The sequence below is a fragment of the Cynocephalus volans genome, chromosome 5, assembly GCF_027409185.1.
Source record: "Cynocephalus volans isolate mCynVol1 chromosome 5, mCynVol1.pri, whole genome shotgun sequence".
Classification (NCBI taxonomy): domain Eukaryota; kingdom Metazoa; phylum Chordata; class Mammalia; order Dermoptera; family Cynocephalidae; genus Cynocephalus; species Cynocephalus volans.
In genome coordinates this window covers 156,192,376-156,215,842 of record NC_084464.1, presented here as the reverse complement: position 1 = coordinate 156,215,842, position 23,467 = coordinate 156,192,376, and the positions used below count along the sequence as shown (strand labels likewise).

The 23,467-nt window shown below is 49.8% G+C and overlaps 1 protein-coding gene across 5 annotated transcripts in view; it reads right to left on the bottom strand.

Moving 5' to 3' along the window:
• The window catches only part of SYNJ2 (synaptojanin 2), an 83,127-nt gene that overhangs the window by 17,891 nt on the left and 41,769 nt on the right, over nucleotides 1-23,467 (bottom strand). For all 5 annotated transcript variants that reach the window (XM_063098432.1, XM_063098433.1, XM_063098436.1 and 2 more), the window contains 12 exons: nucleotides 20,379-20,440; nucleotides 16,452-16,548; nucleotides 13,784-13,956; nucleotides 12,397-12,478; nucleotides 11,573-11,722; nucleotides 11,331-11,496; nucleotides 9,622-9,813; nucleotides 7,415-7,496; nucleotides 6,481-6,621; nucleotides 4,480-4,672; nucleotides 2,034-2,192; nucleotides 260-416 (listed from right to left, as the gene is read on the bottom strand). In XM_063098432.1, the coding sequence (XP_062954502.1) occupies nucleotides 260-416; nucleotides 2,034-2,192; nucleotides 4,480-4,672; nucleotides 6,481-6,621; nucleotides 7,415-7,496; nucleotides 9,622-9,813; nucleotides 11,331-11,496; nucleotides 11,573-11,722; nucleotides 12,397-12,478; nucleotides 13,784-13,956; nucleotides 16,452-16,548; nucleotides 20,379-20,440 (1,654 nt within the window). The remainder of the gene's footprint in view (nucleotides 1-259; nucleotides 417-2,033; nucleotides 2,193-4,479; nucleotides 4,673-6,480; nucleotides 6,622-7,414; nucleotides 7,497-9,621; nucleotides 9,814-11,330; nucleotides 11,497-11,572; nucleotides 11,723-12,396; nucleotides 12,479-13,783; nucleotides 13,957-16,451; nucleotides 16,549-20,378; nucleotides 20,441-23,467) is intronic.

The window sequence follows — 23,467 nt, the reverse complement described above, 5'->3', positions numbered from 1 at the left end:
TGAGACCCCTGGGTCACTGTCACCACCACCAGATGGATTTCGGACTTCCAGCCTCAGAAACTGTAAGCAATAACATCATTTTTCTTTACAAATCACCCAGTTTCAGGTATCTTGTTATAAGCAACAAAAACAGACTAATACACCAAGAAAATTGTGATTTCTATAGCAGAGCACTGGGCTGAAGAGATGTGACAATTTTTCCCGATGGTGACGGTCACCCACCCGCCACCAGCTCTCAGCCGTGCACGTCGCCCCTCACCTGTTTTATCGGAAGCGTGCTTCTTCCTCCACCACAGCACCCTGTCCGTCCAGGCCGGCGTGCGGCACTTGTCACTTGTATCGTAGGCGGCAGAGCCAACGTCATATTTGTAGGTGGGCCCAAAATTAATGGTTCCTTCGTGAAAGTCTTTAAAAATCTATTGGGAGAAAAAGAAGTCACAAGACCACCTTACTTCTCCAAGATCCTGTATGTTATATGAAAAAATGAAACATACAAAGGCACATTCCAGAGTGCTTGATTCTTAAAGAGTAACTTTATATTTGCAAGTGTCTATAACTAAACATGTGTCTCTTAATTAGCAAAACAGTGTGATCTTCTACTCCTCCCGTTGCCAGACACACCACCTTGTATCTTCCAGTGTCCGTGCTAGCCACGTCCTCGCGTGGCCCCCAGGGGACAGTGAAGGCACAAGGCAGGGACCAGGTATGCTTGCTGCTGCTGTCCCAGGCCTGCTACAATGCCCAGCCCCCAACTAGCAAGGCCTTGATCAACGTGTTAACTAAGTGAATGGGGTACATGGAGGCACAGAGTGGAAGCGAGCCCTCCGCTGCATGTCCAGCTGTGGACCGGCCGGGACAGATGTGCACATGGCCTCTCAGAGGGCCAGTGGGAGGGCGCGAGGAGACTGGCAGGAGGAAGAAAGGACCACCTGTGCTGGGGAGGTGTTCAAAAGGTAAATGGAATTCAGATGCACTTCCTTCCTCTCAGCCCGTCCTGCCAGGAAGCCGACAGGCACTGACAGAAGCCACCAGTATCAGCTGGAGGACATAAACCCAGGTGACCTGGACGCTGGCTGGTGAGACCTTGAAAAACTGAAGACATATCCCAGCGTGGTCTTTCCTCTCTATGCCACGGCCTGCAGAGCCACTGAAAACCTGCCCACGGGTTGTGTAGGGGGAACACATGAGCTCTGTAATCTGACAGTCCTGGACTGAATCATGGTTCTGTGTCCTGGCTCAGTGACCTTGGATACATTATGTGACTTTGTCCCCAGTTTTCTTTGTCTATAAAACGAGTATAACACCTAATGTGTAGGGCAGTCTTGAGGATTATGTGTACAAATTGGTGTGTAAAATATATTAGTTAGTTATGATTTGTGTTTTTGCCAAGAAATAGATTTATTGCCAAAATTAAGTATTTTAAGCAGAGTCCAAAGAGTCAGTCAGTGGCTTATTAAAACAGTCCCTAAAAAGTCTTGTACGAGGAGTTGGGCTGGTTTGGTGGACGTGGCCTTGTGTACATCAGCACTCAGCCTCATAACGATGTGCTCGGATGCTGACACCGGGGCCACTCAGAGGCCGTTGACACTCAGGCTGAATGCAGCCACCTACTCACTGGTGAGACAGAGGAACTGAGGTCTCAGTGTGTCTGACAGTAAAGTCACAAATGCCCCTCCGAATGTGGGGGCGCACGCTCTCGGCCTGGCAGAGACACCTGGTTGCTGTTAGCACCTACAGCCGGCTTACAGCCTCCAGGTGTGCCTTCCTCAGAGATGGCCCTCCAGCCATAGAAGACACACAGATCCCAGATGTGGCCAGCCAGACCCTGGTTAAGGAGAGACAGGACGTGTGTGTGTGAACAGATGCTCCTGTTTCTGTAATGTCACATGCCCCACGTGTTTCCTACAATATCAGAAACACTGTTAAATTCCACTCATGGAACTCGGTTTGCTGTACACTCATGTAGACATGCAGTAGATGTCATTCCACACTGGAGCAGCTGTTAAAAAAAAAATCCTAAAAGTGCAACTTACTTTTCCACTTGATTTCTGTAGCTGTAGCTGATCAAATTCCAGAAGTTTCTTCCAGTCTTGGCGTTTAACAAAATAGAAGACTTCTTCGTAAGTAAGATCAATGCGGTAGTTGAAATCGCCACACCAAAACACATAATCGTGAGAAAAAACATTTCTTCCCTAAGTTGTAAAGAAAATCAGCATCATTCTAGTGCATGTCACAGGGAAGGCAGGAGAGGAACAAAGCATGCTTACCAGACAGGGGGCAGGCAGAAGCATTTCTCTTAAAAAGTTACTTAAAAAAAAAAGTTTGCTACTAGAGCATCTCACTTTGCACTAATCCCATAAACCTATTGAAGAATTTTTACATGGCTTACTCTTGTTTTAAGTAGTAGTGTTTGTGCGTGGTGTGGGGCAAGCTGCAACTCTAACTGGGGAAGGCAGACTGGCAGCATTTACTCTGCCGATTGCGATCCCGATCCCAATCCCACGGCCCCTGGTCCCCAGCTCAGCCCTAGACGGCTCTGGGGATCCCCGCCCTCTATCTGTCTCTCTCTCCTGCCAGAGAATCAGGACCCTCAGGAATCCCAACAACGACAGCAGCGGCGCTGCATCAAATCTACTGTCTTCCAGGCTGGGCTGTTCCAGGTGCACAGTCCTCACAATGGCCCTGCAAAGCAGATCCTATCGGCTCTCTTTTATTACTTTATTATTATGACTTTTTGGCAATAAAATTCTTTTTTATTAATTTTTCTTTTAGAGGGAGAAGTATGCTTTTTTTATAGCACATGTAAACAAGTCAGTGAAGTATACTATTTAGAGATTCCCCATATATTTTTCTTTTTTTGGAGTGTTAGATTACCACAACATCAACTGCATTACATCATAAGTATTGAACGCAACAGGCTAAAACAAGGGTAAATTTTTATAGCTAAGAATATTCATAGCAGCAACTTTTAACACGATTTTATTAAATCAAGTCACTGCACTTGGTTGTTTTATTGCTACAACTGTTGGCTCTCTTTTAGTTTAAAAAACAAAAAACAGAAACAAAGCAAATTCCTGAAGATTACACCCTTGGTGCATGATCAAGATGGGATTTGAACTTAGATTTGCCTGACTCCTAAATCTGCTCCTGTTCTCCTACACTGGGTGGCATTCCCACTGCCCCCACCGCACAACAGTAACCTGGACAGATTAAAACGATCACAACCAAATAAAATGACTGACTGTCCAACGGAACTTTCTGCAGCAATGGAAACATTCTCTCTCTGCACTGTCCAGTGTGGGAGCCACTCAGCATTTTCAATGTGGCTAGTGCTAGTGAGGAATTTTTTGTTTTCTTTAACTTAATTTAAATAGCTACTTGTGGTTTGTGGCTACTGTATTGGACACCACCAGTGTAGAGTACTAATTTATAGGTACTCTCAATATTTCTGTTGAAAACAAAGGGCTATATCATAAACACCTTAATTATTTGGAATATATCCCAAGTTCACTATTACAAAATAGCACTTTTTAAGTGAGAAGGGTTGGACTTATTTTTTTTACTACAAAGTTAACTGAAAATTTCCCAACTCATTTATTTGTTTCTTCTTTAACTCAAGAAATAAAAACTACAACAAAGATTATGGCACTTATTAATGAGAACTAAGGAGTTTTTGCTTTGGGTACTGTGCAGCCCAGTAGACAGGATATCAGTTTTAAGGGCTCTGTTCTCCCAGGGAAGAGCTCTGCGACCAAACAGCCAACTCTCAGACACTGAAGCACCTGCGGCAAGAACAGCTGGAGCGTATGCTCACTCCAGGGAACAGGTGGGGCCCGTGAGTACCAGGCTGAAGGCACGGGGTGGGGGGCATCGTCCTTGCACAGGAAGAACATTAAAATCTGAATGTGAAAAGGAAAGCCTCTGGCTGCAGAATGAAAAACCTCCAGACCGCCACCAGAGGGCAGCATGATGGGTATTATTGGCAATCGAGGACAGATGGGAGGACCCAGGCTCCTTAGTCCTGACGCGTTGACTGTGGAAAAGGGTGTTCTTATGTGAGCCTCAAGAGATCTCTGTGTGAAGACTGTGAATCTCAAGAAAATGGAGACTTATACTGTTTTGATTTAAATGTTCTTCACCACCTGGACAAAAAATAAACATGTTGGTTTTCTTTCTCCAATCTGTCACTTGAATGAGGGAATAGGAAAATGCCCATCAGAACACCTAGGGTGCACAGGGCATTCAGGAAACGTGCAGGCACAGGAGGGGGACTGAGCGCTGCAGGCTGGCCTCCCCGGGTGGACCTCTAACACACCAACCCCGGTCATGGAACGACACCACTGTCTCCGCCTCCCCAGTGCTGGGCCCTATGGGCAGGGACCCTCCCTGTGGTTGTGTCCCCAGTGCCTGGCTCATAACAGCAGCTCAAAAAGCCACGCTGGGGCTGAGCCGAGCAGGGAGGCTGCTGCGGCCGCTCACCGTTGGGAAACAGAGCTTCTGGGTGATCTCCTTGTAGTCCTCGTTCCTTTCCTTCACCTGGGACTGCCCAGCCGTCAGGTGGCTGCAGATGAAGCAGAAGCTGGTGCCGTGGAACTGGAAGCGGATGCCGACGGCGCCCTTGTTCCCCGCCTTTCCCCCCATGCCCGTCTTCACGGTGTCGATGGCCACGTCCCTGGAACACAAGGATGCGCACATTCTGTGGGCTTCTTAGAGGCCCCGAAGGACAAGCATCAAGCTGTTTTGCTAGAGAAGAGCCGGCAGCACTTGCTGTGAGAACTCCAAAGCCATCAGCTCAGAATTCACCACATCTTCAGCGGCCCAGCAGCACGGCAACCAACGTGACCACCGCTGACACCAGGCAGGAGGCCACCTCCCCTCGCTGGTGACGGCTGCCTTGTAGGCTATGGAGCATCGTCTCCATAGCCTGGCTCCCAGGTGCTTTGTACTCTCAACAAGCACCCCAGAAGCCAGAGACACAGCAGCCCCTGCTTCTGCCCGTGTCCCATGTCAGCAGGGGCAGCAGGAACATCATTACTCCCCTCTCTTCCGTCCCTTCCCTCCCCTCTCTCTAGCTCTCATGCAAAGCGCAGGAGCTACCCTCCAGGCATCAAGATGTTTTAAGAACTAGGAACTAGGCTGGTAGGTGGCCTCAGACTGACTTTTATGCAATGCCAACTTACAATGCATAACAATGAGCCTGTAGGTCCACAGAACCACGGACTACAGCAATTTTTATTTTATTTTATTTATTTTTGGTGGCTGGCCAGTACAGGGATCCGAACCCTTGGCCTTGGTGTTACAAGGCAGTGCTCTAACAACTGAGCTAACTGGGTAGTGCAGCCCCCTGGCAAGTTGTCACCTTCACCGGTCTACTGGGGAGCAGGTGCACCAGCAGGCAATTTTGTAACATTTCCATGACTACGCCACAGACCGAGGCCTGCTAGTGCACCTGCTCCCGGTAGACGGGTGAAGAGGTAACCCGCCAGAGGGCTGCGCGCTACACAAGCGGGGAAAAGCAGGGGGAGGCCGAGGACACAGGCGTGGAGACCTCAGGCCAGGTCTGGGGAATGTGGAACTCCTTAACATGGCTCCCTTCCCTTCTAACCTTTACCCCAACCCCGCCCTTACCCTACCCTTTGCTAACCTTTACCCATTAACTTGGGACACCGCCCGACTGCCTAGTAACACAATCCAAGGGACATGGATTTGAACTTTTTTTCCCGCAAGTCACAGAAGAGGACTATGAACACAGAGCAGTCTAGCTGTCCACACGCTGCCAAGGGGTACGCCTGTGGGTATGTCAACACGCGGAGGAGCTCGACCAGGTGTAACCTCCTTGCTTAGGAGGAAGACCAGCCTAATGCCTGCCATCAGCAATTGGAAAGGCTGCAGGAAATTCTGGTGCCACGAACAAGGCCAGCCAGCAATGTGAAGCTATCAGAAAGTTGTGGGAAAAGGTGAGCTCCTCCACTATCTTAACACACACTCCTTTCCTAAAAGGAAATGCAGTTCCTAAGGTTTCCCCTTTCTGATACACACAAAGCTGTCACCTTGGAGAAACAATAATGGGCTGACTGTGGTAGAGACCCACAGATTCTACTCAGAATTCTTTCACAAAGAAACAAAGAACTTGCATTCCCTGATGGGTTACTCAGCTCTTGGTCAGAGGTTTCCTGCCTGTAAAATTCCAGCAAGGAACCCCTTTCCTTGCACAGAACTGAGCTTGGGTGGTGACGATCATGGAACAGTTTCTAAGAGAGTTCAGCTTCCTGAGTTAGAAGTTTCCCATTGTGGCTTTTTAATTGCCAGACAATATTCTGTTCAGCTTAGCATTTCCTTGGGGTTCCGCTATGTTTATCTAGAATCATGGCAAGTCCTGATTCCTGCGGCAGGAGGGGAGGAGGGGAGGAAGTCACAGAACAAAACACAAAGAATAACAACCCCCTGTTCCCCGGATTCTTAAAAACTAAATGTTCTTACCTGATGAACGGGACATGGTACGGACGCACAAAGATATAAAGACAGACGCCCACCAGCTGTGCCGAGGTCAAGAGAATGTACCTATGAGAGCGTGAGATGGCTTTCTGCAGCTGCTCACCCCACATCTTCCTGTTGGTGGTGCTGGGAAAGAAAAGGAAAGGAGGCTGCTGTTCACAGCTGGAAGAGCGGCTCCCACCTGCCAGCTCCTCCAGCCCTCGGTTTATTCTCTTTACAGAACTGCGTCCACATTGTCTGCACCCAGCATTAGTGCTGAGCTTCCATTCCTCCCGAGGACCGTGTATGAGTATTTTTGGTTGTGTCTTACACATCACAGTAGCCCCATCTTATCCCCTGAAACCCAGCAAAGGACCTTTTTGTAAGAGCTCCATAGAGTCTGTTTTATTTATTTTTTCAGAAAGTTCCTTGAAATAAAGCTGGGCCAGTTTATGGAGGAAAAATGTCCAGTTGACTTTATATCAAATGTTAATCCAGTGGTTCGATTCCTTCCTTCGTCCTGGTGTAGAGAGCAGTCCCACTCCCTGCACTTGCGCTTTCTCACCTCTCCCCAGGAAACATGACTCGGCCACCCCGAGCCCTGCCCCGCCCTGCCCCTGTGGTGCCCCAGGCTCACACACACTGGCTCCCTGCAGTGGCGTGAATCAGACTCAACACATGGCCCGGCCAGCCGAGGCACCTCATAGAAAGGACAGCCATAGTCAGCCCTTCCTTCTGCTTCATTAGCAGGGAAAGAACAACGGGGCAGTGACCACGTGTGAGTACAGGAAGGAGCCTGATCAGAAAAACCCACACAGCCAGGGTCATGGGCTACCTGGTTCACAAGCAGCTGGCTCCAGGAGAGCCTCAGAGGCCTGGCTCCAGGCCAGGCACCTGGTTCAGGAAGACACCCCACCCCACCACCACACCAGGCCCTTACCTGGCATTAACAATATTCCCTGCACTCAGTTCCACCATCTCTTCAAACCCCACGGCAAATATGTCAGCCGGGCTGCTGTCATCTGGGGAACAAGGCAGGAGACGAGAGATCAGAACCACCAAGTCCTGCATCACCGAATCATGGAGTTCCCCATCTCCCTCTCTGAGCCACACTGTCACTGCCCAAGTCCACCCAACTCAACCCTCGGGTGAAGAGCCACCCGGAGCCACCCTCCCTCTCGCTCCCACTGTTGCCCACACTATTCGCAGCCCTTTCCAGCTACGTCTTGGGGCACGTTATGAACCTCTCTGAACCTCTGTTTCTTTCTCTGCAAAAGGAGCAGCAACCACCACTCACCAGGTGGCTGTGAAGCATAAATTAGACAGCATGGGTAAAATACCTGGCCCTACCTGGTGTGTCACAAGGCCACACAACTGTCACTCCCTTGTCCTTCCTGATGACCAATCTCCCCAGCCAGACCCTAAGTGACTTGGGGGCCACACCATTGCATGCTTTAGCTTGTGCCTCCCACGTACTCTTCACAGTGCGGAGCACAGCACTACCCAGTTAGTGACTGACTGACGTGGTCCTGTCCAAGGGACCATCATCTGGTCATCAGAAAAGAGAAAATCCAGCCTAACTTAAGGTGGACACCATTGCTACTTGGCAACTGCTCAATGGAATCTGTTACAGAACTGCCTGGTTTAAAGCTCTTCCTCCACTCCCTGGTTCCCTTTGAATGCAATCCCTACATCCATCCACTTAATCTCTCTAGTCACATCCTCTGACACTCAGGGGCCTGAGCCATCAGGCCCAGACGTGGTTCTAGCTGCAGCAGAAAGTGACACATCCCTCCTCAGGCTCCAGCCGGAAGGAGCCAGCTTCCATTGGTGAAAGGCCAGGCAGGCGCTGCTTCCTTCTCTGTTGGCCAAATAGGCAACGTGGAACTTCTACCTTTACCGGCTTAAAGCTTCTGGTTTTTTTTTTTTTTTTTTTTTTTTTTTTTTTTTAAGAAAACAGTACCTGTCCCTCTGTTTGATCTGACTGGCAATAGTAACTACAACTCCTGCCTTCTCCTGAGCCTGGTGGGTTTCCAGTGGGAGTTCTGGTGAGCCCATGAATGTCTATCCCAATAAACACCCCCTGTAGAATCACCACCAGCTCCCGCACACCCGCAGGCACACAGAGAGGAGTCACTTTAGGCTGAGGGGACTCTGCAGCCAGGGCTGCACGACGTGTTCTCAGCACTGTCAGGGCCTGCTCTGGGGGCATTTGGAGTGGTTTCGGGATGTACCATCAACAGCAGCACAGGCATCATGGACACGGAGAGCCCCAGTGACCCTGAACTGTGGACCTGCATCTGCCCTGAGGCAGAAAGGAGGATGCAGACAGTGTCTGTGGCAAAAGGGGTCAGGGCTGTGGCACCGCCAGGCACCTGTGGAGAATGTGCTCACAAACACAGTCCACCGCATGTCCACGGGCCACGAGTCACGCATCAACAGGCAAAGAACCCAACCACAGGCTTCGACCCAAGTCCAAGGGAGCAGGGAAAGCAGAGCCCCCGGGGACACGCTGCTGGACAGAATCATTTCTTCATCAGATGCTGAGCTCTGAGGCCATGATACGAGGGTACTTCAAAAAGTTCATGGAAAAACAGAATTAAAAGATAATTATAAATCTTTCCATGAACTTTTTGAAGTACCCCATATAAGACAAAAGGTGAGGTGCCAGACTAGGGATTATTTTATTCTTAAAAAGCACACCAATTATTTTGAGACTACTTAGAGCGGATGGACAGAGTTGGTTTGGGGAGAGCCAGGGGTGAGAGATGCTCTTGGTGGGCAGTGACTTTAAGCACGCGGTGGCTCCAGCCCAGCTCCTTGCAGGGACACAGCCCAAGAAGACACGTCTGCCTCCTGACGACAAAAAGGATCTGATCAAAACCTACGACTGCAAGATTGCCGTATGCAGAAAGCACGAGTCACCATCTGATGACTCTTCCAAACACTTGGAAGAGAAAAGGAGTCAGATGGTTAATTTGTTAGGCAGTTTCTGGAATGTCAGACCACGGTGCTTTGTAAACATTCACAGCACTGAAAACAACAAACACCAAACTCCTCCAGGCGGTGGCTGTTACTGAGGCCAGGCCTGGTACGTCAGGTGAAATGAAATCTGTATATTGTCGCCACCAAAGCGACCGCCCTCACCCTGGGGCTCCGCAGCTCCCGAGAGCCTGGGTGAGTCGAGCAGCCAGTCTGTGAGCTCCGCCGTCCCGAGGAGGTGGCTCCGGAACTGCTTTCCTCCGTTCACGTTCCAGGTCCCCATGGCCACGCGGATCCGTCTGAACTTCGTGAATTCGGCCTGACGCTCAGTCATAGCTTTCAGGATCCTGGGAGTCACTGTGAGGAGGCACAGAAAGGCACATGTCCCTGCAGCCCCAAACCTCAGGCATCCGCCAAAAACATGGGAGGGGCTGGCTATCAGAGAAAGACGGAGCAATAGAGGTGGACCAAAGTGCTCCTCAGGAAGATGATAAAGGGCTAAAAACCACAATAAGCACTACACTTCCCGGTGGCAGTTCTGCAATAAAGGCACAAAAACACAGGACCGGAAAGCCACCCCTCCACACTCGTGCCCTCAACTAGAGCCACAGAGGCCTGTGATGTCAGGTCACAGGGAACCTCATGACGGGGGAAACCTCGCCCGTGCGTTCACTCCACAGGCCCATCGAAGAGCAACGTGCAGAAATTTAAACTGCAAGGGACACTGCAACTGGGCATATTTAAAATACACACACATGTGCGCACACACACACGCATGTGCACACACACAATTTTAACTGTCTCACCAACCAAAACACCCATTTTGCACTTTCCACCTTCCACCCTGCATGCCTGAACACGAAGGTGTTCTTTGTTTCACCTCAGACTTAAGGCTTTAAAAAATCATTACACGGAACCAGCCTCACCCTCTAGAAAACCAACCTATGTTGAATTTTTGAAACTAGTGACTTCACCCAACTCTAAATCATACCCGCCTGGCTACTGAGTAAGACCCCTACTGTGCCAGGAGCTTCACTGGGCAATCACCAAGCTGGCTTTCTTCCCAGGTAGAAACTACAGAAAACCTCGGCCATGAGAAGCCCCATTCCCCCAGTGATGGAGGAACGAGTCAAGAAACGACCATGGAGCCAATTTTAAACATGGGCTAGTTTTTAAAAAACACCAAGAGTTTCTGAAACAAAAACTTATACTCTTACAAGGAAAAGTGCTGGGTTTTCCTCCTTTTCCTTCAGACCTGTAATGTCGACAGCTCCCGGGAACAGGATGCCATTGAAATTCTCCCACAGAAACCTCTAGCTATTGACGGAATCACGATAGTCTTGCTGCTGAGCGCAGGCGGTGCCATCACCCCCGGGAGCTGACAGTGGCCTCCTTCTCTCTTTCTGCAGAGCTCTCAGGAGCCACAACAGAAACAGGAGGCCAACCTCACGGGAAGCTCCCCAGGCCACATACACCTGTCAAGCGGACCCAGAGCCCAGGCAGCTGAGAACGAGTTTCTGGAGTTCACATAGGAAGACATGACACTTCTAGAATTCACACTGACTCTTGCAGCGCCGTCTCGATGTCTCCACTCCTCTCGGCATGGAAAAACATTCCAAGCCAGGATAAGAGAAGAGCAAGCTCCCACTCTAGGCCAGAAAGCACAGGCTCCCAGAAACACAGTGACAACTGCAGGCTGCTTAGGTCAACTGGTCAGACCATGAGACTGCAGGCCAGAAGCCCAGAGCACAGAGGCCGCCTTGGATTACACGGGGCAGGGGGAGTGGGGCCGGTTGGCATCACCCACCGCCACCACCTACGTGTCCACTGGAGGGCAGTAAACACCCCAGCAAGCAGCGTGGGAGCCCCATTACCCAGGAGGGCTGTGTTGTCCAGGAGCATCCTTCCTTTGTCTGTTGACTCCTCGTTGTAGACGTCCCCAACCAGCAGCAGCTTGATGGCCTCCTGCTTTACCCCGTCGAAGAAGCTGGACTGGATGGTACGAGATACAGACCGGGCCCCGTCCTTCAGCTTCCCCACCTGCAGCGAGCCCAGACCACAGGCCGTGAGGGGGAGCCGCATGGCCCCCGCCCCTCCCCGCCCGGCCTGGCCCTACCTTGGCCTTCCCTTCCAGGGCCCTGCTGCCCGTGAACACCTTGCTCAGGCTGTGCCCATTCAGAGACCACATGGCTTTGAAGGCCTCTACAAAGCGGTCAGCAATGGGTTTTGAGTTCAGCCCCAGGCTCTCGAGCTGCAGATGAAGGACCTGGGGGAGAAGTAAAGGACAATTGTCATGGGCTTCTCCCATGGAGGACCTTTACAGTTGCCTAGGGGCAACGTCACCAGGTGCCAGGCTAGTAAGTTCCTTATTCAGCAGACTGTGGGCCACTCGCCACTCTGTGCACCTCCAGAGGACAAGTTCTCCCAGCAGAGAAAGTGGCTCTTCCCCAGCCATCCTCTGACCCCTTCCGCCTGACCTCCGCCACCACTGCCAGAGGGCTGGACAGCAGGCAGCGCTGACCCTGCCCCCCTCCTCCCAGCAGTGAGTCACGAGAGGCGAGCAGCCAGCCGGGGCCATGTGACACACGCAGCTCTGCCTCCCAGGCTTCAATCCAGCTCACGTCACCCAGCCTCACACTGCCTTTGCCTGATGGTGTAGTTGTGATAATCATCACACAGGACTATGTTTCTCAAGGGGCAGATGCACCCTTTGGGCCATTGTGTCTGGGATGCATGCCAAAAAGTGTGCTTGTGACAGAGGAAAAGGCACACGGTGCCATGGGCACACCAGCCACCAAGGGAACCTCTGTCCAGATGCCCTGGTGCATCCCTGCCCCACCTCCCCCACCCTCAGCTTGCTGCTCGAGGTGCTCAACCACCCTGCCGGCTGGAGGCACAGGGCCTGACGCAGATGGCACAGAGGCCACAGCAGGGACAGACCTCGAGCGCAATGAAGCACTGCACGGTGTTGGTGCGGTCCAGGCAGTCGAGACAGTTCATTCGCAAAGTGCCTTTCTGAAAACTTAGGACAAGAAGAAATGTAAACAGTTACAAGTTGTCTTTGAGACAGCAGTGGCTATAGCACAGTAGCCTGTGTCTGACAGTCAACTCCCAAGGAAACTCGTTCCCAGAAAGAACCCCTCACCTCCTCCCTAGCAGCTCCCCAGGACCTCCTGTATTCACCCTGATGGGTCCCCAGAACTGCTGGCAGGCAGACCCCAGAACACACTCTCAGCAGCCTGCACATCCAGGTCATTACAAGTACAGCCGGTCCTTATTATTTACAGCAATTAAGTTCTATAAAGTTGCATGAACACTGAATTAGCAGATAGTGAATTGCTCCTAGGGGAAATATGGGTTAGGTTCCTGCGAGCCACTGGTCATGACAGTGTTATCAATTGATCAATACATAACCCTGTCTTTGTGCATTTCTGTTTAAAGGCATCTTATTGAATATATACTGTTGCTTCATGAACATTGAACTCCTGGCCAATAGCACCATAACTCATGCCTGGATGAAGCTTATCTAACACATGTGTTTTCTCCCTAAGACACGCTACTGCCTTCTTGTGCTTAGAAACGCTACACAGTGCTTTAGCACTATGCTTGGGGGCCATTATAAACAGTGAAATCACCAACAAAAAGCACAACAATATGAAAAACATGGCACCAAATAGCAAAAAGGACACTTGTTTATGGTATGAGAGTTGAAAGAAGGCAGAGCATCACCATGTGTGACCTCAGCTGGGAACATGTGCACTGGGGCACTCAAATGTTCTCCTGCTCTGTGCTTGTCTGTGAATGACTGCCAAAGAGCTGTGGGTATTACTTTTGGGGTTATGAGTACGCTTTAGCAAGGAGGCACATTCACAGGTATGGAATCTGCAAATAATGGGACCAACTGTGTGTGATTTGAGGAAGCTGGACTTCCTTTTCTTCCTTAGCTCTGAGCAGAGTGACCCCGTCCCCAGGCTTTCTGGGAAATTTGGGACCCACTATGATTAGTAACTGTATCCCCTCACTTTCATAAGTGCTTGTCACAGGGTGGATGATAAGTTACACAGTCATCCAAGTTGCACATTTTAATGTAATCCCCCTATCAGTACATTTCTTTTGCTAGAAAACCATGCCTTCTACTCAAAAATGCAAAAGCACGTTTCTGACTGCGGGAAGGGAGCTGAAGGCTGGAACCCAGGACTCCTGAATCACCAAGCTCACGACGCAGGAAACTACCAGTGTGGCTAAGGAGCGGGGAAGAAACTCTCTGTGATAAGGCACTCTCAGTCACCCGCCCAGCAGGAAGGCGAAGCACCCAGACAAGACTCACCGTGGACTTACATGCTCGCCCTTCGTGAACACGTCAAAGTCATCCCAGTGCAACTTTAACTGAGGCCTCAGAAGGTTCTCCAATTTCTCTAGCTTCCCACCTTTGGCAAACTGATGGAAGTCAAAATTTATCATAGGCGTGTCGCTGGCGTGGCAGGAAGCCCAGAGCAACTTCTGAAAAGGGAAAGGGGAGGGTGGTGAGGGGACCAGGGGAGGGAAGACGGTGACTGCAAACTTCCTCTCTAAGCGCGCGCCATGTGGCTAACCACAGCTGCTCGCTACAGCATGTGGGCTAGCTCCAAAGCTTACGGTGCACTGGCAATTGGCCGTCCTGACCCTGAACGGGAAGCACAGGACAAAGGCCCCAGGGGGACAAAACCACAAGAAGTGTCTTGCCTGCAAAAGAGTAGAAAGTCCCCTGTGGGTAAAGAAAGCCAGAGCACGTATGGCTCCCTGGGGACATCACACTCCTGCAGGGCTCTCGGAGGAGAGGGATTGTTCTGCTCTTCGCTCTCTGGGGACATCACACTCCTGCAGGGCTCTCGGAGGAGAGGGATTGCTCTGCTCTTCAGGTGGCCCAAGTGCCACGGGCCCTTAGGGAAAAGGCATCACAACTGTGGAGCTCATAATCCAGCTCACCGTTGCCCTGGTGACCAGGCCCATCCTGACCAGCACAGCCTCTGCCGGGTGTGCTCTAAAGCAGCTGAGTCTCCAGGCTGACGTCCTCCGGGCAGGGCACACAGCCTGGTGAGACTTCAGGATGGGGGAGATGGGTGGTCAGGGGCAGTGGTGCAGCCCAGGAACCAGAGTGACAGTGGGGACAGATGGAGAAGCAGAGCAGGGGGCTGCTGATGGGGCCAGGATGCTGCTGGCGGAGGCTGCCCTTCCAAACATGAGGGTTCCCAGCCCAGCAACACCTCAGCTTTCTCACCAGACAGTCTTGTGCTAAGGATAAACTGGCCACCACCCATACCCACGCCACATGGCTTCAGGTCAGATCAGTGCAGGATCTGCCTGACAGAGGTTCTTAGACTTTGAAGGACTAGAGGGACTTCAGGTCATTCGGCCTGGCATGACTCAAAATGACCATCCACAACACTGTAAATCAGCGCTCAGCTGCCATTGTCAAGAAAGTCTTGCTGTGAAAAAGAAGTTGGCTGAGCTGAAGAGCAAGACCAGTGGCTGGGTGCTTTACGCTCCAGAGCACGTGCCTTGTCCCGCCGTGGACTGGTAAGCACGGCCCCGGGCTGGCCGCGGGTGCATAAACTTCAGTCTGGGCAAAGCTGTTGCAGCTGAGGGACATGCTTGCCAGGGCCATCAGCCAGGTCTCAGTTCGAGTGCTGCCTCCTCCTCTACCTGCCCAAGGAACCTGCCCTCCCCACCTGGGCCAAGGGACAGCTGCCACCTGCTGCCCCTCTAGTCACAAGAGTGGCCCTCGCTTGAGTGCCAGGGGACACTTCCATCAGCTGATGGTGTGAGGACTGTTTTCTTTCTTTTTTTTTTTTGCTTGGTTTTTCCCCTCTTCTTCCTTAAAATAAGCAGCCAGCACTGCTGCCAAGACGGGTGGGAGGGGAGATACTTCTGGAGCTTGTTGCTAATAGCAACAAACCAAACAGGAAAAGTAGGTCTGGCCAAATAAAATTGGCAACCAGAAAGTCTCCACTCCAAGAATGTGGCTTTTCTAAGCAGAAGGAAATGAGCACCCCAGCTGGACTCAGCATCTGACAGCCAGAGGTCAGGGATCAGGGTGGCTGCTGCCTGTGCTCCCAGCCAGCGTGAGGCCTGATTTCTAGCTCTCTCCAAAAACCTTCAACTGGAAGGGTTTTCTCCACTAAGCAGAGGACATGGAGACTGGGAGAGGAACGAGGACAGTGTGGCCCCTTCTGGATTGTCTCACGCAAGAGGCTGCATGCACATGGGAGCAGGTGGACAGGATGCAGCCATGGGCTCCAGCTGCTTCCTGGCTGATCCAGACCCCTCTTCACACTCTCCTGAACAGGAGCCCATGGGAGCCCACCAGGAGCTGCTGGCACAGCAGCAGCTGTCAGGGGCAACCCAAATAAGGACGGAAGATTTGAAGGCACCTGGTCAGCAGGAGGAAGCCAGGTTAGACCCTGCTTTGACCCGAGCAGGGCTTTGCAGAGCAACTGAGGCACACGTGCCTTGCAGTGTAGGTGGGAACTCACCCACGACGAGCCAGGCCAGAGCTGAGCCAGAGCCAGGGAGGAAAGGGGAGGCGTGGGCTCCCCAGCAAGTCATTGTCAACGTGTGTGAGGGGAGGGGGTGGGCGCCACCTTTTCCCTTTCTGGGAATTAAAAAGGAACTGGATTAAAAAGGAACTCTTTGATGAGCATGGTGAAGACCTGGCTCTCCTAAGCCCTCAGCGCCCTGATGGGGAGTAGGGGCAAAACACAGCTGGAGACAGAGACGCTTTGTTTTGAATTTGAGCAAATTCTCCCAACCATCAGCTTGTAACAATTAAACTGAATGCATCAGGAGCCCAAATCACGTAGTGCTTCCATGTTCACTGGCTGGAGCACTGGGGATGGAAGCATCCAAAAACGTAAGGAGGGCTGGGTTGTATTAAGGTCCCACCATCTGAGCAGGACCCCGCCTCTTCCCCCTCCTCCCAATCCAGGTGTGGAGAGGCCAGCAGGGGACAGCATTACCTTGAAGGCTCTGTTCAGCACCTCTTCTCCACCTCTGCTTCCCAGCAAGTTCACGACCACCTGCTTCCCGTACTGCTCCTTCAGAAGCACCATGTGCCTGCAGTGGCAGTAGGGCGGGCAGTGACCCACGGCACCTGGACCCAGACTGACCTCCCTGTCCCACCCCTCAAGGGACACAGAAGGGACCACATTTTCTCAGCACCAGAGATCCAGGATGAGCCATTCCCCATGACCCAAAGTGTGGAAAAATGAGCCCAAGATAGAGAAAACCAGTGTCTCCTAGCCACCATCACTGCTCACGCAAAATCCCACTGTTGGGAGCGAACATATCAACGTGAGACTTCTACGCGACCTTGATATCAGACGATGGACATGCTGGACTTTCTATAAGGGCCACTATGATATCTAGAACAGGTGACCTGACCTTTCATGAATAGAGTCCTGTAAATGCGATGTGCACATCTCTGAAATTAACCTTAGCTCACTTGGTACCTACCCATCCTTCTCAACTGATAAGACAGCCCTCAACCTCAGACACCAATTTCCCAGTGAAGTACCACAATTCATTCCGTTGAAACACAACGAGAAGGCACAACCAAGCCTGCAGGCGTTAGGAAAACATTCCTGCACCAGAACCTATTTTTAAATACGTTTGTTGAAATATTAGGGAGAAACTCCAATATTTATCCTCTATCACCAGCTTTTTAAAAGTAACCTTACAATTTCAATGTTAGAAATATTTAACGGAGTGCTTAAAAAACATAGGGAAAAGATAGAATGCAAAAATCACTTGTAAAAGTGTAATTTAATAGTGTGATCTTTATGCCTCAATATAGAAAAAAGACTGGAAGGAAACACATCTCCATGTCAAAAGTGGTGGGATTTTATGTGATTTAAAATTTTTTCTTCTTTAAACATTTTTCTCTTTTCCAAATTTCTACAATGACATGTTTCTTTTATAAACAGAATTTAAAAAGATTACAAAAGAACCATTTTTAGCCCAACAAGAGAAACCACATATTTTACTAACTTTGAAGGAAAGCACTGTGAGGGAGGGAGAACACATATTTGAAGTGGTCATTTGAGTTGAGGTCCGCCTGTGACTGCTGGCCTCAGCTGGGTGTGCCTCCTGGGGCTCCTGTCTCTACATGCAGGGACACTGCTGGCACCGTGCCTGGCAGCCCTGGGCAGCCGAGAAGAGATGCAGCGTGAGCGGCTCAGCCCTTCTGGGCTCGCTCTGGGGTGGTGGGGAAGGTGCACTGTGGCCTGAGCGCCGACACGTGGGGCTCTGTCTCTGGCGGGGCAGCCTGAGTTGCCAGGTCTGCTGGTCACTGGGAGAGTAACTTTGACGTTAGGGTGATATGTGCGGAAGCCCGTTGTGGCTCCCCATCCAAGCCACACACCACAATGCAGCTTATGAAATAAGGCTGACGTCTGATCTCCACCTGTCTGATTCCTGCACCTACTTTTCAACTGGTTCCAAACTCCAGGGTTGGAAGAGGAACAGTATTACTCATCACTCACAACCTCTACCCTGTCACCAACCCCAAACTCCCTTGCTCAAATATCCACCCCTCTGAGCTGGTTCCATTGTCCGCACACAACGCTAGTCTTCCCTGTGCAGGGAGTGGGATGAAGACTAAAAAGGATGAGTGAATGTGTTGAGAACAGTGCTCGGCACACAGGAGCTGGTTTTTCTTTCCTTCCCTTTAATCTAAAAATAAGACAACATACTCATCACCGACAAACTAAAAGATTCTGGGGAAAGTCCTGGCGTCCACACTGAGGGCAGCAGCAGTGCAGACTCACTTCTGGCCCGGCTCACTCTGCACTTAGGACTTCTTAACTCCCTCTGCCCAGCTGTTACTGTCATGGGAAGCTACTTGGAAAACTGGAGTTTCTCGTGACATTGAGGAGCCAGATTTCCCCTTAGAAGTGTCTTTCTCATCTCCGGGGGGGGGCCTGTGGTTCTACACAGCCTGACGTCCTCGCCCGCAGAGAGCGTGAAAAGAAGGGCACCGTCCTGCAGAGGGACACCTAGGCACTGCCCTCATGACGCTCAACACCCCCATCGAAACTGGTCACCACGCTGAGATGACAGGATCCTGTCAAGCAGCTGCAGCCAAAGGCCTGCTCCAAGTACCCCTCCTAAGACCCAGAGCATGGAAATAAGAGAATGACAACAGACAGCTAGACACGAGTGCACCATGTAGCACTGACAGAAAGACACGTGTTCTGTGGGTAGAAAAACTATCCACGTAAGGGTTTTTTTTGTGGGGGTAGGAAAGAAGGGATTTACTGTGGACCAAATCCATCAAAAGATGAAAGTCTCTGGAGGGTATGGCGATGTCCCAGAGAGGAGGATTCAGGGGCATCCATAAACAGCATGTGCACCAGTCCGGGGACACCTTGCTGCCCTCTAGGTCTCCGCAGCCCTGCTCTCAGGGTGGCCCTCCCAACTGAGGTCACTCGAGAGATGTATTGCCCAAAGACTGTGCTCCTCCCAAATGAGAGGAGCAAGATTAGCAATTAATAAGAAAACAGGTGGCTCCTTCCAAGGGGATGTGAGAGCACACACTTGTAGTCAAATGTCACGGTTAGAAAGCATTATAGAACAGACACGCTGTAAGCCAAAAGTGTAAACAGTAGCTGCCTGTAAAAGACTATTTCAGCAAGCTGTTTCACAATGTTCAGAAGACACCTAAGTTTACCCCTAGACTTAGAGAAGTTTTCCCAGGGGCAAAGCAGCTTCTGGGGTGCTTGTGAGCAAAGAGAGGTGTACACACCTCACAGGTACACACATGACAGCCGCCATGCAGAACCAGGACTCTAAAAATTCTTTAGTCTATGTAAATGTGCTTAAATTACATACATGTTTTTACAAAAAAGCTCATAAACGTATGAGGGTTTTTGAAACAAGTCCAGAATGACCCTTTCCTCTTGTCTCAGGTCAGCTTCAGGCAGAATCTTATTTTTGGTTGTATGTTTACTGTTTCCTAATAACATTTAGTACAGATCGATGTTAACCAAAAGACCTCCATATGTACAACGTTTAGGATACACTAATAGTGTTCTGGAAAAAAGCAATAGCATTCTCCTTACAAAATTACACATCTGTTTACAATAAAGCCCATTATTTGTAACATGCTAATTAGGGGGTCACAGCTGGGTTCCTGTTACCTGTCATACGCAACAGAAAGTACACAAGCAAATTTAAAGTCCCAGTAAAGCTTCAGGTACAATGATTAAGACACTGAAAAATCACTTCTGAGAAGTTTTATTATATTCGCTCAGGTAATTTTAAAAATTAGTCTTTAGATTAAAAGAGCAAATCATTTAAGAAGCTGTTATCTATTTCAAGTACAAATATTCAGCTTAGCAATGGCTTTTCTTAAGCAAGCTGCAAAACAGTGTGTTATGATCCAATTTGTGTTTTAAAAACCGAAATATATATATGACAAAATTTTTTCTAGAATGATACGTAAAAAACTACTAATAGTAAAATCTCTAAGAGTGGGAACTGGGAGTTAGGGTATTTTTACCTTTCACTTTATACCTTTCTATACTTTTTAAAACCTGGAAAAATATTTTTTTAAAAATGAAAACAAACAGCTACAAATATCCTATCATTTAGATTATTCCTTATTAACTATGACAATTGGATGAGACTTTACTGCAAGAAGGAATGATAAGATAAAGTAATTGCAAAGTGCTACCTGAACATGGATTAATTAACCTTCAGGGAAACCAGAGAAGAAATGAAAATCCCATTTTGTAAACTCCCTTCTTGTATAAAGGATCAACACAGAAGGCAGATCTAGATTCAGGGCTTGGGGCCCTCCCCTTCCTGCCATACCCGGTCCCCCATGCACGGTCTGATGGGAGGAGGACTCCTAAGAACCAGGGAAGGTGTCAGACAGTCCCTACCTGTCGAAAGCAGGGGCATTGGCTTCCAGGCCTCTGTGGAGTCTGAGATGATGGGAGCCAACCTAAAGCAAAGAGAAATAACAGTGATTCTTCCTGCTCTGCAAACCAAGGAAGCGACGGTTTTCCTAGTCTCCTCCTCGCTGCCAGCCAGACCTCCTGCGGCAGCCACCTGGTCACCTCCACGGCCCATTCACAGCTCTGGAAGGTCATGCTCCCTGGACTCTGCTAACAGCGCTCTGATCTCAGGTCCAGGAGGCATGAGTCTGGCTTTGCTGCTGCCCGGTCCTAACTGCAGCATGGACCATGTCAGCTGGCATTCCTCCACGGACAGAAGAGGAATCCCAGGATAAGACCACAAGGCAGAGGTCAGATCCCTAAACTCTCTGCTAGTGCAGAGGTCAGTCAAGCCAGCGAGGGAGCGAAAAACCACTTCTCAGCTCCTTCTACTCCTCCAGGAACCTCGACTTCCCCCTAAAATCTGAGTTATCCTAATTGTCTAATTTGACTTATTATTTAGAATCATCTATTTAAAGTTCAATTTAGTATAAAAAAACTAATTTAAAATACATATTGTCACTGGAGCCAGCTTGAAGGGATCTCAATGGCCAAATCTAGGACAATTTGAGCATCAAATTACATAAGGATAATGGATTATAACCTGATGAATAAAATAGGAATCTGTGAATCTATACTGATGGCAGTTGGACAGATGGATGGGTGGGTGACTGGATGGATGACTAGATGGAAGGGTAGGTGCGTGGGTGCGTGCGTGAATGGGGAAGAAGGAAGGGCTCTTCCTTACAGCCGGCTACCAACTGATAAATGTGGAGGCAGCAGGGAAAAATCATCACTTTGTAGGTACCATAGTAAAGAATTGTTCAAGGAAAGTCATCTGCTGATGATAAATCTTAAGGGGAAGTGTGATTAGGAGCAGGATACTTGCATGTAATGCAGGTGCCATTCCCATGAAAACCTGCAGACAAATCATCATCCCCCAGCCCTCTCTAGCCACCCTGCCTCTGCCCCTCTCCATCCACAGCAGGGCTCCCAGATCCCCTAGGAGAGAAGAAGGTCTGCTCCCAAGAAGGCACAATGTCACAACTTAAGATGCAAGCTACTCACCCCCAAATCGTTGCACTTTTCATTTAACCCAAGGAAAGGACGGGAAGAAGTTCAAAATGCAGAAAAACCAACAGAACTGATCCTTGGGCTTGACACTGATAGTTCAGACCACCCCTTAATGCTGCCTCCTGGTCCCCTCTGAAGACGACCAAATCTCTCTCTGATGACAGATGATACTTAGAGGATAAACACGGATGTTAGGCTCAAAGGTTAGCAAATCTTTCATAAGATTAACGAATGCTGAAGCATTTTGAAGTTTACTCTGAAGAACGATGGAGGCTTTGGTGAAGCACATGTTAAGAATCTAGGGGATACATCTGCCAAAAAGCTGGGCCACCCGAGTCCCACTCATCCTGGTTCCTGTCAGATCAAGGCACAGTCAGGAGACATCTGGAACATCACAGTGGGCAAGCTGGAGACTAAAATTAAATTCAAGAGGGTATGCCAAAAGAATTTTGTTTTGTTTTTCAGAAGAGGAAAACCAGAACACTGACAGTCCTAGAAATATGATAGAAAGTGGCCAACAATGCTCAAAGATGGCCTTGGAGACAGAATGGAGGAAGGATGGACCAGGAGACACCTGCTCCATGGTCTGAAAGTGAGTCACGAGGGAGAAGCATCGGACTTTCTCCTGCGCATCCCCGGAACACCCTGCAGAGACAGACAGTGGCCCGATCCAGGAGGGACTCGCTAGCAGTCGGAGCCATCCCAGGCACGGCCTGGAGGACAGCCTCTCTGAGGTCCTGGAAAAAGGACCCCTGAGCTGGGGGAGGGGCTGAAACAGATGAATTTCAAAGGTCCATCCCAGAGTCTTCTGAAGACTCTATCTTGAACACCCCCCATTTTTGGATATCTTACAAATTTAACATGAAATATGACCCAGTTTCCGTTTCCTTTTTGGACTCTACTCATTCGATCTATTTTTCATTCCCCTAAATACAGAGCTCACAAAGTTTCCAAAGGAAAACTGCAGATTTAAAGAAAATCAAGTTTCCAAACCCTTCTGGAATGTCTAGAATAGGCAATCTACGGAGACAGAAGGCAGCCCGGGTCTGCGGCAGAGCCGGGAGGGAACGGGAGTGGCTCCCTGCAAGCACAGGCCTTTAGCAGTGATGGAAATGTTCTAAAACTAAACTGGGTGATGGCTACACAACTCTGTCAATGCGTTAAAAACCTATCAAGTTGTGTGTTTTAAGTGGGTAAAGTTTACATTGCAGAAGTTATATTCAACAGAGCTGTTTTTCAAAAAAGCCTCCACCGGGAAGCACTCCAGGGGCATTTCCTGGGTCGTCCTCACCCTCAGGAGCGCTTCTCTCTGCTGCCCCTCTACGCCACTGCCAGCCCTGCGTGTCTTGGTTGGTCCTTCCTGATGGTAAGACTGAATTTTAATAAAGCCTTTTTTCCCCACAGAACTCAGAGCCCAAATGAGACACTCCATCCATCCATCTCACTCTGAGAGCCAACACGATACGTCACCAATGCTGTCAGTGTGTGGTGGTGACCACCATGGGCACAAGTGACCCACCTACCGTCGACAATGGATCAAGTTGAGGTTCGGGCTAAGAAGCTGAATCCAGGTCTGGCGACTCTAAGCCCAGCTGTGTCTAACACCCCTAAGAACCTGGAAGATGGTGCCCTGGGCCTCTTCCACCAGTGACAGACAACCCAACAGAGGTCACATGAGAGCCCTTGGTAAGAAGAGCCCAAGACAACAGAAGTCTCAGCAGAGAGGGTTTCTGAATGCACCCACGTTCCCTCAGGATAGGGAAGAAGATCCGGGATCAGTGTGGAGGAATCTCCAGTCCACTCAGCCCAAAACTTCCCTCATTAGACACCCCTGGAGGAGACAGAACTCATTTCATTGATGACAAATTTGTTCTTGGAATGCATCCTCACCTCTGAGCTCTTCCCAAAAGACAGGATGCCAAATCCCACTGGCACTGACCACAGCCCTATTTTTAGAAAGC